We start from the raw sequence: 14,239 nt of genomic DNA, 5'->3' as shown, positions 1-14,239 counted from the left end.
TCTGTATCTTTAAATAACTTTTTAATATGTATGCAATATGTAAATAATATATAACAAAAATTTAACGTCTCTTCCACAAGCCGCCTCCGAAACCTCCCAAACCGCCGCCGAAACCACCAGCATAGCCGCCATAAGAGCCACCGCTATAAGAGGATGAATAGCTCTCGTAGCCACCGCCATAGCCAGCAAAGCCTCCGCCTCCAAAGCCACCAAAGCCCAGTCCACTCTTCCAGCCATGTTTGATGGGAACTGGTACGGGAACAGGTTGAGGCACGCCCACAGGAAATGGAACTGGTTGAACTACAGGCACTGGTTGGACTACAGGCACTGGTTGGACTACCGGATAGGGAACATAGCTAGGATAAGCAGGAGCATATCCAATTTTTTTGCCACCCCCGAATCCATGGGCATGGCAATGCCCCAATAGCAGCAGCACTAAAACTCCGCCAAATTTAAGGAACTAAAAACATGGAAGTCGTATTAATGACAAATTTCTAGAATTTTGGCTCAACTTACTGTAGTTGCTTTCATATCAAATGATTCTAAGCTGCAGCAATCGAAGACATGTGACTTTTATAGCAACCTTATTCACTTCCTGTACTTCCTTTTCGCGCAGCACAACAAAGTTCAATAAACTTTGACAAAACTAGCTTGGGTGGCTGATAACCAGTTCTTCTTCAATCGTCAATATTGATTTAGCCAAATTTAGTGACAGCAACTAATGCCAAAATTATAACAAATCGTGGGAAAAACATTGAAAGCGTTCAAGTTGTGGGGTTTAAGGTCAAAAACTTAACTAAGTTCCGGTACAATGTGGGCGTTAAATCAACCGGCATTTCTAGTATATAAACTCATATGTCTATTGTCTAGTCAAATCAGTTCAACTCGAGACTAACTTGAAGCACAATGAAGATTAGCTATTCAGTAAGTAAAACGATTAACTATATTCCTCACTCCAAGTTGTATCTAACTTTCTTTCGAATAACAGTTTGCAGTGATCCTGCTATCAATCATTGCCTGTTGCCATGGCCAATATCAGTATCCACAACAAAGGCCGAGTCCGGCTACTGAAGGACCAGGCCAAGCTGGAGTTCCTGTCGACAATCGCATTTTGGGTCTCCTCGGCGGTGGTGGAGGCGGTGGATTAGGTGGCTTGGGCGGTGGCAATGGCCTTTTTGGCGGCCTTTTGGGAAATCTTCTCGGTGGAAATAACAATCGCCCACCACCACCACCACCCCCACAACCTTATCCTGGCTATGGAGGCGGTGGTTTCGGTGGCGGTTATCCTGGCTATGGCGGTGGGTTTGGAGGTGGCGCCTATCCTGGCTTTGGCGGCTATGGCGGCTATCCCGGCTATGGAGGTGGTTTTGGTGGCAATTACTATGGTTAAATTTACCTAGTGGATTGGATATCACCAAAAAAGTATTAATTTGTGCGCGTGTTTTAAGGTTGTATGTTAGTTTTAAGACTGTTGACTTTGCAAATAAAATATTTAAATAAAACATATAAAATTACAAAATTTAATATTTTCCAAAGGTCAAATCGGTTTGTTACAAATTGCTAGCTGAATACCACAAGGGGATGTAGCTCAGATGGTAGAGCGCTCGCTTAGCATGTGAGAGGTACGGGGATCGATGCCCCGCATCTCCAGGATTAGATTTCTTTTATTTTTATATTTATTTATTGCTTGAATTTTAGCCACATCTTTTGATGGAGAAGAGCCAGTATTTTAAAGATATTTCCTTTTCTACGATAAATAATATATAAGAATATTAGTCAACCCTAATTAAGATTGACATAACATCGATAAAAGAGACAATGCAACACTGGAGGCAAACGTCAAAATGAAAAATCGAATCGCCATCTAGATTGGTCAAACTGCACTTCTTTTACGGAAAAACTATTGCCAGACCATGCCGAATCCATTAAACATTAATCAACTAACAAACGGTGGAGACTATACCAATCTGCTGCTGAATAATCTAAAGGAAATCGCTGCATTGGAGCATCAGCTGGAAAATGTTGAGATGGAGCGAGCCATCCAAATCGAGAAGAATCGTCAACTAAAGGAGAAATTAGAGGAGATGCGGCTAAAAAACAAAGCAGCTGAACATGTGACCTTCGCTGGACAAGGACAATATGACGTAGCGAAGCTTGATACTTTTGGCATTCCAAAAACTAATTAACTAATGTATTTTAGAATGAAATAAACAACTTTACTCTCTGTGTTCCCATATTTGTTGTTTGCTTTTTGTTTAAGAAGCTTTATATCTTACATGGTGAAATGCATTTGTTAAAAACGTCACAAACAGCATGCAAATGCAAAAATGAAATCAAGCCAGCAACTGGCAAGAGGCTCAATGGTCTAGGGGTATGATTCTCGCTTTGGGTGCGAGAGGTCCCGGGTTCAAATCCCGGTTGAGCCCGGCAATTTCTTTTTTTTTACTTTTAGAGTAGAAACTATTTTGTTAATTAAACTAAATTTATTATAAAAATTGTTTAACAAAAAGAAAATGTACCAAAAAAATTACACACCAATTTGGAGATGCGGGGCATCGATCCCCGTACCTCTCACATGCTAAGCGAGCGCTCTACCATCTGAGCTACATCCCCATGTTGGGCATTCAAGTGCCAGAAAGAGCTAGTTTTTGTTTGTCAAGGCAAGGTCGTTTTATATAAATTGTATGACCTTCCAAGATATTTTTAATGCCAAGCCTAATTTATGTTGGTTTTATTTACAAACTTGCATTGGTTAATCTATATATTATTAGGCTCATTAGGCGGCTCACCCACCCACCCAACTGATGGGGTCTCTGCCAAAATTAAAAGTTGGTACTTGAAGTAGTTAATCCCAAGATGTCACTGCGTTCAGTCGACAAAATGTCAATGCGGGTAAGTAGATGGAAAGTTATGAGTAACAGACGTACTTAAATTCAAAGCAGACTCTCCTCCTGCTGCTCCTGGCGGCGATCTACAGTAGTGCTGCTGAATTGGAAATGGAGGATAACTATGAGATGAGTGAAAATCCTCCGGAACCCATCGATGGACGGTCTTTCTTCTTTTTTGGACAGATTTTTCGACGCTGGCGCGATCGCTGGTTGGCCTACCACAACGCACCACCACTTTATGCTGGTCCGGCATTTCCCTTGAATGGCTATTATAATTGCCCGCCTTATGGCTGCAATCCATCCGCAATAGCTCCACAGCCTGGTTTTTATCCCCAATATGTGAACGGGTATTATCCGACTCCCCTGCAACAGCAGCAGGCGGCGCAAGGGAATAGTAATGTCTACATCTATCAAAATGATCCAACAACGGCCACTTCATCAGGCACATCCTATGGTGTGGGTTATTTCGGCGGAAGCGGAACATCTCTGCCACAGCCTTCATTGCCATATCCTTCGCCAGGCGGCTTACCTCCTATCCTGCCACCAATGGGTGGGCCTCAAGCTGGCTCGGGTAGCGGTAGCTATGGACTTGGCTCAACTGTTGGAGCATCTCCTGTTGGCTGTATTCCTCCTGCTCCTGGCGCTTCGGTGGCTTGTGCAATGGGCTAAGTACTGGCAAGGAAGGAAAGTGGTTGCCCCAAGTAAACAACGTTGCAAAGTAAAAGAAAACAATACAATTTTAATTGAAAAGCGTAGAATAGAAAAAAAGGAAGTGCAAATAAAAAAGATACAAGGAATGAAAAATATCATTAGGTTTGAATAGATCGTTAAATACCCTTTACAGAGGGCTCTTGGATGTGTAAAGTAAAGTTTGACAAAACTGGATACTCTTACAGACTGACGAATCTTGAGATTAACAATCACTAAGTTTTAAAAGATTAAATAAAGAATAATATTCTGTTACACTTTTCCTTACAAAAATTTGTCAGTAGTCTTCAAGTCCCAAAGTGAAATGTTTTCACCTGCCTGTCGCAGCTATAAATACCTTTTTGTTCAAAGCAAAAAAAGGGTTATGTGTAAAAATTTGGAATCATTATACATACACACACACAGAAAAGCACAGACACTCAGCTTCACCCACACATACATACATATGTCCAATTTATCCATTAACGCCGAAAAACTCCAGAACCAATCTGCATAAACAAACTCATCATGAGCAGCAGCAAGCAGCAGCAGTAGGCAAGAGATGGTGCTCTGGCATTTGTTTTGATTCCATCATAAACCATAAGATAACTCCAGACATGCTTGCCCTGATGAAGTGGTTGCAAAAGTTGCCCAAGGAGCCAGCAGCTCTCTGAATTCCAACTCCTCCTTCCAGCCCTCCACATTTTGTTGGCGTTGAATTGTTTGGCAAATAAATGCCCGGGAGCATAATGGATGGATGGACCATGGAGAGATAGCTTTTCCATGTACATAGTAGTCATGGTCAGTCAGTCAGTCAGTGAGTCCCACAGAGACCATTTCTGTTATTATTTTTATATAACTTGTGAAAATAATAATAGACGGAGAGCGTGGACAAGCGAGGCGACAGTTGTATAAACACAAGTGTGAAAGTGCAGATAGTAAAAGGGCTCGGAAAGAACCAAAGTCCAGCAGCGCCAATCTCCAGCTTCACCAGTTACGTATGTATGTATTGTACACATATGTCCCGTCGTTTATTTGTGTTTGTGCTATGCAAACAATGGCAATGTGGAAATGAGCCAAAAAGAAGCAAGTCCCCAGTCCCCTCATATGCTGAGACTCAATTGTAAATCATACGCCCTGTTGCCCGACAGCCAACCAACCAACCAACCAACAGCCAGGTGTTGTTTTTTTTGCCGTCTTCTTATTTTCTTTTGCATAACTTTCACTGACCGGAAACGGAAATTAAATGCATAAGTTCTAGGCAAGTTGGTCAGCAAGTTTACCAGCATTTGCATTTGTTTCTTATCAACTTTTCAAAAGTAAAACTCACATTATTTCTTTAAACTGCTAGTTATCAAGGTTGTCTTGTCGTTTTTAATCAATCATTTGCATGGCAAGTTTGTAATAAACTCATTCGATTTCGATGGAAAGAAAAAATCATGTATTTAGCCCTACAAATTTGGCATTAGTTTGCATAAACGTATGCGTTTCGATAAACAACTATGTATATACATATCTCTTTTCTTTGGAGTTTGGTTATATATTTATATATATGTATGCATGTACATATATTGCTTTTACTTTGCATGTACTTTCTGCATACCAAATAGTGTATTTTCTCTACATGGCCATTGCTTGCTTTGAGTGTCAGTCACAAAATGCACATTGGGCGCGAGCTAACACATCGGGGATGTAGCTCAGATGGTAGAGCGCTCGCTTAGCATGTGAGAGGTACGGGGATCGATGCCCCGCATCTCCAGTTGGAAGTTTCTTTTTTTTGCCTATGTCTTTTTAATTTTATTTTTTTATGACTTTAATTTATTTAATTGAATTTTAATTCTAATTTTTTTTTGTGTAATTGTTTTTAAAGCCCTTTATAGCACAGATGTACGTATATTTTTTATAAATAAGTAATAATGAAACAATTTTGAAGCAATAACAGAAATTTTAAAATTTTTCTATTCTTCTTAAAAAATAAAACTTAACGTTTAAAAATGTTTACCACATTTGAGCTCTTGCTGCTTATATGTATGTACTTATTTGTTTATATCTTATTTTAATTAGTTTAAGACAGCAAAAATAGAATAACTGATATTTGGCATAAATAATTACCAAATTCTAAGCCCTCCATAAACTAAAAATAATATTCGTAGGCACTTGAACTTTTTTAGAAAAACATAAATTATTATAAAGTTAGTTGGCTTCACTTTTGCAGTTTTATTTTATTTCGCCACATGTTCTGAACAAGCAGAAAGAGGCTGAGGCTGTGGCTGAGACTGAGGCGGAGGATTCTGGCCATGCCACTTGGAACTCCAAGGTCCTCAAAAAAACGTTTTGAGTTATGTGCTTTGCGTGCCAGGTGTACTAATAATTTCGTTAGTCAACCATACTTTAAGTAGTCGACTTATTGATTATCCTTTAAAGATTGATTCCATCTATTTTAAAATTTCTCTTAAACTAAAGTTTAACAAAAAGAAAGAAGAAGGAACATAAATTATTCTTAGCTGTTGCCAACCGGAATATGATATATGTCCATATGATATATACCCTAAAATATTCTTCAAAAAATAACAACAAAAAAAAAACAGGTGACAACAATCAGTTAAATGTGCCAGGATTGTGCCAGGAGGGGCTGTGAGAGTGTGTGTGTGTGTGAGTGGGTGTGTGAGGTCGTGTCTGGCTAAACAAAAACAAAAACCAAAATGCTGTGAAAGTTCACGCGTCCGTGAAAATTTCGCACGTTTTTATAGCTCTGCTGTCCCAGTCTTCTCTCTTTAGGAGGCTTTTTGCTTCATGTCCTCTTTCCCCCAATCAGGACCACCCATTGAGTAATGGTTTCGCAGATTAGCTTCCAAAGCAAACCAAATTCCACAAGACACAAGGCGGCGGAGGCGGCGTCAACTTTGATTTCGTCGCTTTGTTTCAATTTAATTAAAAAAATATGCAAAGTCAACAGAAAAAAAGAAACCGGCAACTACAAACGAAATTAGAGAGAAGAAAAGTTTTCATAAACTTTTACCAACTGTGACTGTGACTGTGAGAGACCTCATAACAAAAACAATAAAAACCACAAAAACCAGAGTACCGGAGTACCAGAATCCCGAGCGCTTCTCTCTCTGTGTCTTTGTTATCGCAATTCAAAATGGACAATGGCCGAGTGTCCTTTTTTACGACAAAGCTAAATCCGGCGGAACCACATAAATTATGTTAATGCTTATGGTATGTACACGCCCACTATGCGGCTATCGTATTGGGCGCTGTCCCAGGATAATCAGAAAAATACACAGCAACTGTTGTAAAAAGGGACAATGCATGCTACTGAAAGGACATTTGCTTGGTGGCTATTTCTATGTTTTTTTCGGTGATAGTTTTTGTGTGTCCTTCTGTCCATTTTGAGTAAAATTGCTGACAATTGCTGAAAATTTGTTGGGTTCACGATGAGAACACAGCAAAGTGAGGGTCCTGTGAGATGAGTTGGTTTTGGGAGGAGGATACCAGACAGGCTAGTTGTAAGTGATATATGGACTAACAGGAAAATTTCTAGCTTATTTCTAGTAAAGTGAAATGTTAAGGAAAATTGCTTTTTCGTTACTCTCTCTCTCTCTCTGCACTTTCTAGTAAACAATGATTCCAACTACTTATAACTCCGTTCTGGATTGTCTCTCAGTATCTCACACACATTAAAAACTCTCCAAAAGAGGAAATTAGAAGAGGACATTGGCTGTATCCGAGATGATGCAAGGGATAACCACATTTTGCCAACAAAAGGAAAGGACATTGGAAATTAAATCCATAAAAATGATTATAAAATTGTTCTCTCTTAACTCTCTCTCTCATTCGTTGTTTCCTCTTGCTTCTGGTTGACAGTCAGAAGTTGGCTTGTTTCGCTTCGTTTGTTGTGATTATTATGTGGGCTCAAAACTCACACACCCACACATTTGAAATTATTATATCAGAGACTACTGAGTATAAAAAATGAAAAGATAAGCCCATAACGACAACTGTAAATAAATCGAAACAAATAATGTAGCTTCTGGCTAATTGCAAGGACTCCACAACCCTCACGAAACACACAAAAATAAAGGAAAAATCATAATTGAAATGCCGCTCTTGGTCCATTTACATGGCAAACAGAGGTTGGTGGGGGGTTATCAATGTTGCGAGTGGATGCCACATCTCTCAACCCCAAGCCGCATGTCGACATCCTGGCAACATGCTGTCGAACATTTCCGTCGTCCAGTGCCGCATGTTTCCGTTATGCAACGCCGTTGCAAGGACCACAACAGGTGGGCCCCACGTAGTGTGTGTAAAGTGTCGTAATGCTGGCAGGCTGGCAGGATATGTATGTGTTGATGGTTGGTCAGAATGGGGGAATCCTTGTTGCCGCTTGCCAATGTTTACGTTTGCGAAACTTTTTGTCAGCTGTCATCAGACATTGCAGACGCAAAAAGCGAGAAAAAAGTAAGATTGAAACGTTGCAGGGTCTTATCTTACTCGTATTCTAGAGGGAAGGGGCTGACAGTTGCAATGAAATGCACATGGGAAAGTAAAGCAAATTCACTATACCACTCTATAGAGGGATTTGATAGGCCGTAAGCCCTATAATTAGCACAAATCTAAACCGCGAAATTATCAAAGAAAATATCATATAAAATATACTATATAGTTTATCGCTAAACAAACTGAGGAATAAACGAATCTGCCTGCTTGAGTAACAAAGACACAAATTAAGTGAGTGAGTGATCGAGTGATCCCCCCACATTGTTAAACTGATTCATTATAAAGGGGGAAATACACAAACTTATATATGCCTCTGCTTTTACATATATGTCTTTGGTAAAGTACCCAACTCATTAAAAATCATATAAAAGCTGCAGTCTCTCATCTTAAGCAAATCAGTTGAACCATTTTAGTTCTAGCAGAAGAATCCAAGAGCAAAATAATGGATTGTCAGGCCACAGGAAACCCAAAGACTGGAGAAGCCTCAATGAATTGTGGAGTAAAAGTGGGCAGTGATCAAGCCAATGTAAAAGCTGGAGTATTTGCCGAAACTCCATTCAAAGGTGGACCAGTGACCAAGGGAGTCTATGGGGCTGTGAATGCGTAAGACGAACAACTAAATATAAAAACAAAACGTATCCATTCATAAGTTTACAAAACTCTTGTCAGGAATGGTCATGGCTTATCGGTTCAGCATGGTCATAGGGAACATTTTGGTGGCACAACTACATTGGGGGCCAATGTGAGCCTCTTGCCCCAAGGAAGTGCTTCTAGTCTCAATGCCAATGCCTATCACAGTCATAATCAAAGACTTGAGCAATTCGGTGGTGGTCTTAATTTGCAAACTCCTGCTGGTCATGCAGCTGCGGTGGGTATTGATCGTATACCCAAGTTCGATAGCACCACAGTCCATGCGGCTGGCAATGCAAGGATCTATACATCACCCAGTGGCAACTTTCAATTGAATGGCACTGCAAATGCCACTCGCCATTTGAGTGGTCCTCTTCGTGGTAAACAGGATTTTGGAACCGGGATAAGTGGTCGATACAATTTTTAAATCTGCCACGGCTCTATCATCTATCAAATTGTAACCTATTAATAACGAATCATTGGATTTCATATAATCTATCAAAAGCAATAACAAGCCACAAATGTATGTATGTGTGCGTAGTATCCTATTTTATCCTTGCAATGACAAACCAATTTTTAGCTACTCAGCCGCCAAGGAGATGGAGACAGGCAACGTGAAGTACCATAAAAATAATTCAAAATAAATTGCTTCACATAAAAAAACAAGTTCCCCTTGCCTTACATATTTTTTATACGGGAAAAATCGCAACTGTTTTTATAAGGTGTATAATTTGGCCATAATAATGCACATCATGCAAACTGAAAATGGAGTTTGTGGGCCATCGAGGACCCTGTGAAGGAATTTGGTTGCTTTCGTTGGATTATTAATTTTCGTCGACCGTTGCGAAAAAAATGCGAAGCAAAACCAAGACATAAATAACACATTTTATACGAAATACTTTGCATATTTACAGACGCCTAGACTAAGCCATAAAAATTACACTGAAAAAGGCGTCGAGAAGGCATCGTCATCCATCCTCCGTTCTCTAGACTTTCGCTTCTGCTAAAAGCCATGTCATGGCGGCTTTTGTGTGGTGTTCTCTAATCCTCCAGGTGGATAGTCTTTTGCTTTGATGCCAAGTCAATATTTCTGATATTCCCTAGAGTAAAGGGAGGGCTGACTCGTTGACTCCAAGTTGTAATGTTATGTAATTAGGGTCATAATCGGCTTGTCACTTGAGACATTATGGCGCAACTTGGACCAACAAGAATTTCACTTTCTTATGCTAATTTACGAGCATGCTAATTCACAGATAAGCAAATATCTAAAGAAAGCTACAATTGTGAATTATATTTGAGATATTTAAGGTGAAATCAAGTTATGCTTCCAAACGAAGCGCACTTACTTAAGTATCCAAAATTATCAATTCAAAAGAAGTTAATAAGTCAATTTTGAATATCTAGTAATTTAATCAGAAAGAGTATTTCATAAGATCCTTCTTTTTGTTTTTGTGATTCCTTTCCAACACTAAACGGATTGAAATAGTTGTACCATGACAACCGTTTCCTTGGGTCACAATGTAAATGGAAACTAATAAATATTGTTGATATCCCATTCGTAGACAAAAGTAGACAAGAACAAGAACTAAATGCTTATATTCAAATGGATTTCACGTATTGCGAATTCCCCAGCACCGTTTCCATTGACACCTTCAAGGCCTATTTCCATCTTAAGGACGTCAGGCTGCCCAAAGGCAGCGGTAAATCATTCGACCAGAACCACCAACTATATCAAGAAGCCAACGAAGGGCAAACAAATCAAGCGAAAAGTCTGCGACATCTTGTCCTCGATGCCATTGTAGAGAATTGGAGCGGTAAGTGTGAGTCCTGGAGTCCTTTCGTCCTGATGTGAACATCGTTTTGTATCCTTTTTGTGAACAGAACTGCCACTGTATCGACAACTGACGCGTCGTGAGGACCGTAACTATATACTCAGTCATCTGGATACTCAGACACTGCCGTTGCAATTGCTCAGCTCTTACATTCATGATGATTTCTTTTGGCAACGCTGCTATGCCGAACGCTGGCGGTCCGCCCCCATACAACCGCGGGGCAGAGAACGGCCCTGGATTAACATTTACATGGAGCGACATGTGCAGGAGTTTATTGAAAATATGCAAACCGTTGACTACGAGCTAGAGGGTGAGGGCAATGTGCAGGCCACCTTGGACATCTGTGGGGCATATATAAATCAATTGGAGATAAATCAACTTCAACCCGCTCCGCCGACCAACGACAATAATGGTAAGTACATCACAACGATTCGCAGATACCCTTTGATCTAGATAGAGAATCAAAACTGGTCAATAAATATGTAAATATAAAGTATTTCATAAGAGTTATGTATAAGATTTAAAAAGCATTATACTAAATTTAGAAAATAGTTATTGAAATATTCATAAATACCACACAAAATCCACAAATCCCATCTTTTAAAGCAAATCCTTTTGCTGAGGGAACTAACTAAATTCAAATACATACATACATACGTATATATGTGTATGTAAATTCCTACGAATGTATAGACAATTGTTTTAAAGTAATTTAATGATGACTGTATTTTTTTTTCGGGTTCCCTACCCTAGATCACATTCCACTTGATTACCTGCTGAGCAATCTGCCGGATTTACAGCGACTGCGGCTGAGTTACAGCACCAAGACGGCTGGCATCAATTACCAAATTGGCTGTAATCAGCTCACACCGAAGGACATTTTGCTTCTGGTCAAAGGACTGAGTCAGTGTCATGAGCTGCGACAATTCTGGTGAGTTTTAATTTCACATTTTGTCTTTTCAATGTCTCTGTTTCCAAATATGAATACTTTCTCGTTTTGGTCAGCATACACAATACAAAACTGATGCCATATCAGTTACGTTTTCTGGCCCACAGTTTGGACAAGGGTTGCCATCATTTGACTAGATTATCCTTCTTGCATTGTGCTGTGGGTGATGCGGGTATTCGTGGGTTTTTGGAAACTTGTGGCAAGGAATCATTTGGCATATTAACTATGTTGGATTTGACCAACAATAAGATTAGTGAGTTTTATTTACAACTCTCATGATGTCATAGTTAATATTGTAGTCACAAAACATTAGCCGAAGAGGGAGCCCATATACTTAGCCGCACTCTGCGTCATGTGCCTCTTCAGCGATTGGTTCTACGTCTCAATCCCATACAAAGTGATGGAGCTGCAGCCATATTTCATACTCTTCAGGCCATGCCTATTCGGGAAATAGATCTGAGTTCATGTGGCATTACGGCAAGTATTACCAAATTGTTTATGATGTTAATATGCCAGCATACGACACTGCTTGATATTGATCTATCCAATAATACACTGGGAGAGGTGAGTTTACAACAAGTATCTCTTTTAAAAGGCTTTGCATTCATTGAGGGATTACTATTTATAGGATTTTGGCAAACATTTAATGAAAATTATGAGTTCAAATAAAGTGCTGGAGGAATTGGATTTACGTAATACAGGTCTATCACTGACCATGCGTCGAAAATTTCAAGAAATTTTACTCAGAAACATTGAACGCAAACGTCATGAGGCCTTGAAGCAGAAACAGCGCGATAAGTTCAAGGCCATGATCCAGATGTAAAACATATGTATCAATATATACCCAAAATGAAAAAATAAACATAAAATTGTATTTTTTACTCTATTGTTTATGGGAAAGTAATGCAATGCTGAGAGAATTCTGTAGAACTGGAGTATTTAGATTCTTCAGTCACCCTTTCTACCATCTTAATCGTGCCATCAACCTCTAAAAATTGTTTACATAAACAGTTTTAATCAGGCATTAATCATAGTGTCCAAATCTTTCACCTACAGCGCCGTTAAGTATGCAACATTTTAAGCACTAACCGTGAACCCAACTGCTCAACTTTCATTAACCCTTCGACCCTTCTTCGACTGCTGCTGGATTGTTGCTTGTGTTTGTGTGTGTGTGTTGACTTAAGCCAACAAAAACAATGCCCTAACCCCATCAAGATGCCACTCAACACTCCAGGCTTTGCCTTTTTCTAATGGTTTTTCCCCTCTGTAAGCCCCAAACCGAACCGAAACGAGAACAACAACAACAACAAACTAAGTGGAAACACTTGAAAATGAGTTGAAAGCAAGAGAGAAAGAAAAGGAGAGGGCAAAAAAAGGTAAAAAGTTGTTGAAAAAATAAATAGAAAGAAAAATTTCGTTTGTTTTTGTTGCTTTTAGCCATTTTTAGTTAGTTTGTTTGTTATTGTTGCTTTTTTTCTTGGCACGGCAAAGTGTAAAAATTGTATTTGTGCTTTTGTTAATAGCATTTGAAGTGCGGTAATGTTCAAAAAAGGAGAGCCAGAGAAGGAGACTTGGCATTAATTGGAATTATTTTGATGAACTTTGGCTTGAGGTCACTGCAAGGTAATTATAAGAGGAGAAGGAGGAAGGAGGACTCCAGCTCAAGAATCAAGAACGTATAACTTTTGATAATAATAGTATTTTACATTCGTCTGGAATTTAGCTTGACATGTATCATGTCATCACATTTTGTTTTTCGTGGCTATGGCGAAATTTTCAATTAAAACCAAATTGTATTTTTGTCTGCTGAAGCAATTTTTGTTCTCATTTTTCCGTTCTAACATTTGCTTTTTATTTTTCACATTGTTTATTTAGGACCTTGTTTTGTTTATCTCTCTTTGGCACATGGGTAAAACAACAGGACGAAAATACATAAAGATACATATAGCCACATATATATACAGAGAGAGAGATACATATATAGATACAAATACATATATGATAATTGCGTTTTAAATTTTGGATATGTGGACAAAGTTTCTACTCTTTGGTAACTCCTCCTGCTGTGTTGTCAGCATATTTAGCAGCTCATAAATCTTGAATGGATACAGTTTTGTGATTTATCACAGTACAAAAACTTGAATGAAACAACAAACAAAACAGTAAAAGTGAAAGACCGAAAAGAAAAATGGAAAAGTTTTAAGAAAAAGTTGGATAAATTAAGAATAAGGGGACTGTTGATAATGCTTGGATGGGTTCTTTATCTTTAAAAAAGAACTGGGAAAAAAAAACTATAATAACTATAAAAACTATAATGTTTGTTCCATTCTTTAAATAGTCTTGTATCCATGACCTTATTAAAACAAGTTTGCATTATATTTTCACTATAGATAGATTCAAGAAACAAAAGCTATTTTCCATTTTGTTTTTGTCAATACTTCTTAAAAAGAATTTTCTTTTGTAATATCTTTTTTGTGGGTCTTTAATTTTCGAACTTTACTTGGAAAGGTTTTTTTTGGGCTCATATCTTTCCTAAAGTTTTCATGGCTCTTTTGATCTTGCTTCATTTGTTTCCCTGTGCCTAATGGCTGGTGTCTAATCTCTCAAGCTTGATGCCAGCCTCAATTAGTTTACTTGCCTAATTGTCATATTTTTCCTTAGTTCCTGCCATTTTTTTTTTCGTTTTCTTCGTATTCAAGGCAAAGTCCAGTTAATTGCTTTGGGTGTGGGTGAGTTGCGAGGCGATTTAAAAC

The 14,239-nt window shown here is 38.8% G+C and overlaps 4 protein-coding genes and 4 non-coding genes across 10 annotated transcripts; 6 read left to right on the top strand and 2 right to left on the bottom strand.

Annotated features, from left to right (window-relative positions):
* Window positions 1–61: 61 nt before the first annotated feature.
* Window positions 62–531, bottom strand: LOC6647089 (claw keratin). The gene is made up of 2 exons (XM_002070440.1): window positions 517–531; window positions 62–460 (listed from the first exon to the last, which is right to left on the bottom strand). The coding sequence occupies exons 1-2, from the start codon at window positions 529–531 to the stop codon at window positions 62–64; spliced, it is 414 nt and encodes a 137-aa protein (XP_002070476.1).
* Window positions 532–906: 375 nt separating this feature from the next.
* On the top strand, window positions 907–1,390 carry LOC6647090 (acanthoscurrin-2). Its single transcript, XM_002070441.2, has 2 exons — window positions 907–928; window positions 996–1,390. Exons 1-2 carry the CDS (start codon window positions 907–909, stop codon window positions 1,388–1,390), a joined length of 417 nt encoding a protein of 138 aa, XP_002070477.2.
* Window positions 1,391–1,577: 187 nt separating this feature from the next.
* On the top strand, window positions 1,578–1,650 carry Trnaa-agc. Its single transcript has one exon. It is a non-coding gene; the product is annotated as a tRNA-Ala (tRNA).
* Window positions 1,651–2,354: 704 nt separating this feature from the next.
* Window positions 2,355–2,426, top strand: Trnap-ugg. Its single transcript has one exon. It is a non-coding gene; the product is annotated as a tRNA-Pro (tRNA).
* Window positions 2,427–2,540: 114 nt separating this feature from the next.
* Window positions 2,541–2,613, bottom strand: Trnaa-agc. The gene has a single exon. It is a non-coding gene; the product is annotated as a tRNA-Ala (tRNA).
* A 2,648-nt stretch (window positions 2,614–5,261) lies between these two features.
* Window positions 5,262–5,334, top strand: Trnaa-agc. Its single transcript has one exon. It is a non-coding gene; the product is annotated as a tRNA-Ala (tRNA).
* Window positions 5,335–8,484: 3,150 nt separating this feature from the next.
* Window positions 8,485–9,371, top strand: LOC6647096 (attacin-A). 3 transcript variants are annotated; one of them, XR_002724264.1, is made up of 3 exons: window positions 8,485–8,678; window positions 8,745–9,228; window positions 9,286–9,371. XR_002724264.1 is itself a non-coding variant. In XM_002070443.3 (2 exons), the coding sequence occupies exons 1-2, from the start codon at window positions 8,518–8,520 to the stop codon at window positions 9,130–9,132; spliced, it is 549 nt and encodes a 182-aa protein (XP_002070479.1). In that variant the 5' UTR covers window positions 8,485–8,517; the 3' UTR covers window positions 9,133–9,371. The 3 variants fall into 3 exon arrangements, 1 of the variants encoding a protein (XP_002070479.1); XR_006953794.1 differs by having other exon boundaries at window positions 8,745–9,232; XM_002070443.3 differs by having other exon boundaries at window positions 8,745–9,371.
* Window positions 9,372–10,189: 818 nt separating this feature from the next.
* On the top strand, window positions 10,190–12,360 carry LOC6647097. Its single transcript, XM_002070444.3, has 6 exons — window positions 10,190–10,519; window positions 10,587–10,949; window positions 11,291–11,468; window positions 11,543–11,739; window positions 11,800–12,050; window positions 12,115–12,360. The coding sequence occupies exons 1-6, from the start codon at window positions 10,309–10,311 to the stop codon at window positions 12,307–12,309; spliced, it is 1,395 nt and encodes a 464-aa protein (XP_002070480.1). The 5' UTR covers window positions 10,190–10,308; the 3' UTR covers window positions 12,310–12,360.
* The last annotated feature ends 1,879 nt before the right edge of the window (window positions 12,361–14,239 follow it).

Source organism: Drosophila willistoni, chromosome 3R, assembly GCF_018902025.1.
Source record: "Drosophila willistoni isolate 14030-0811.24 chromosome 3R, UCI_dwil_1.1, whole genome shotgun sequence".
NCBI classification, from domain to species: domain Eukaryota; kingdom Metazoa; phylum Arthropoda; class Insecta; order Diptera; family Drosophilidae; genus Drosophila; species Drosophila willistoni.
The sequence above is the reverse complement of the archived record's forward strand: the minus strand, read 5'-3'. Positions and strand labels throughout refer to the sequence as shown.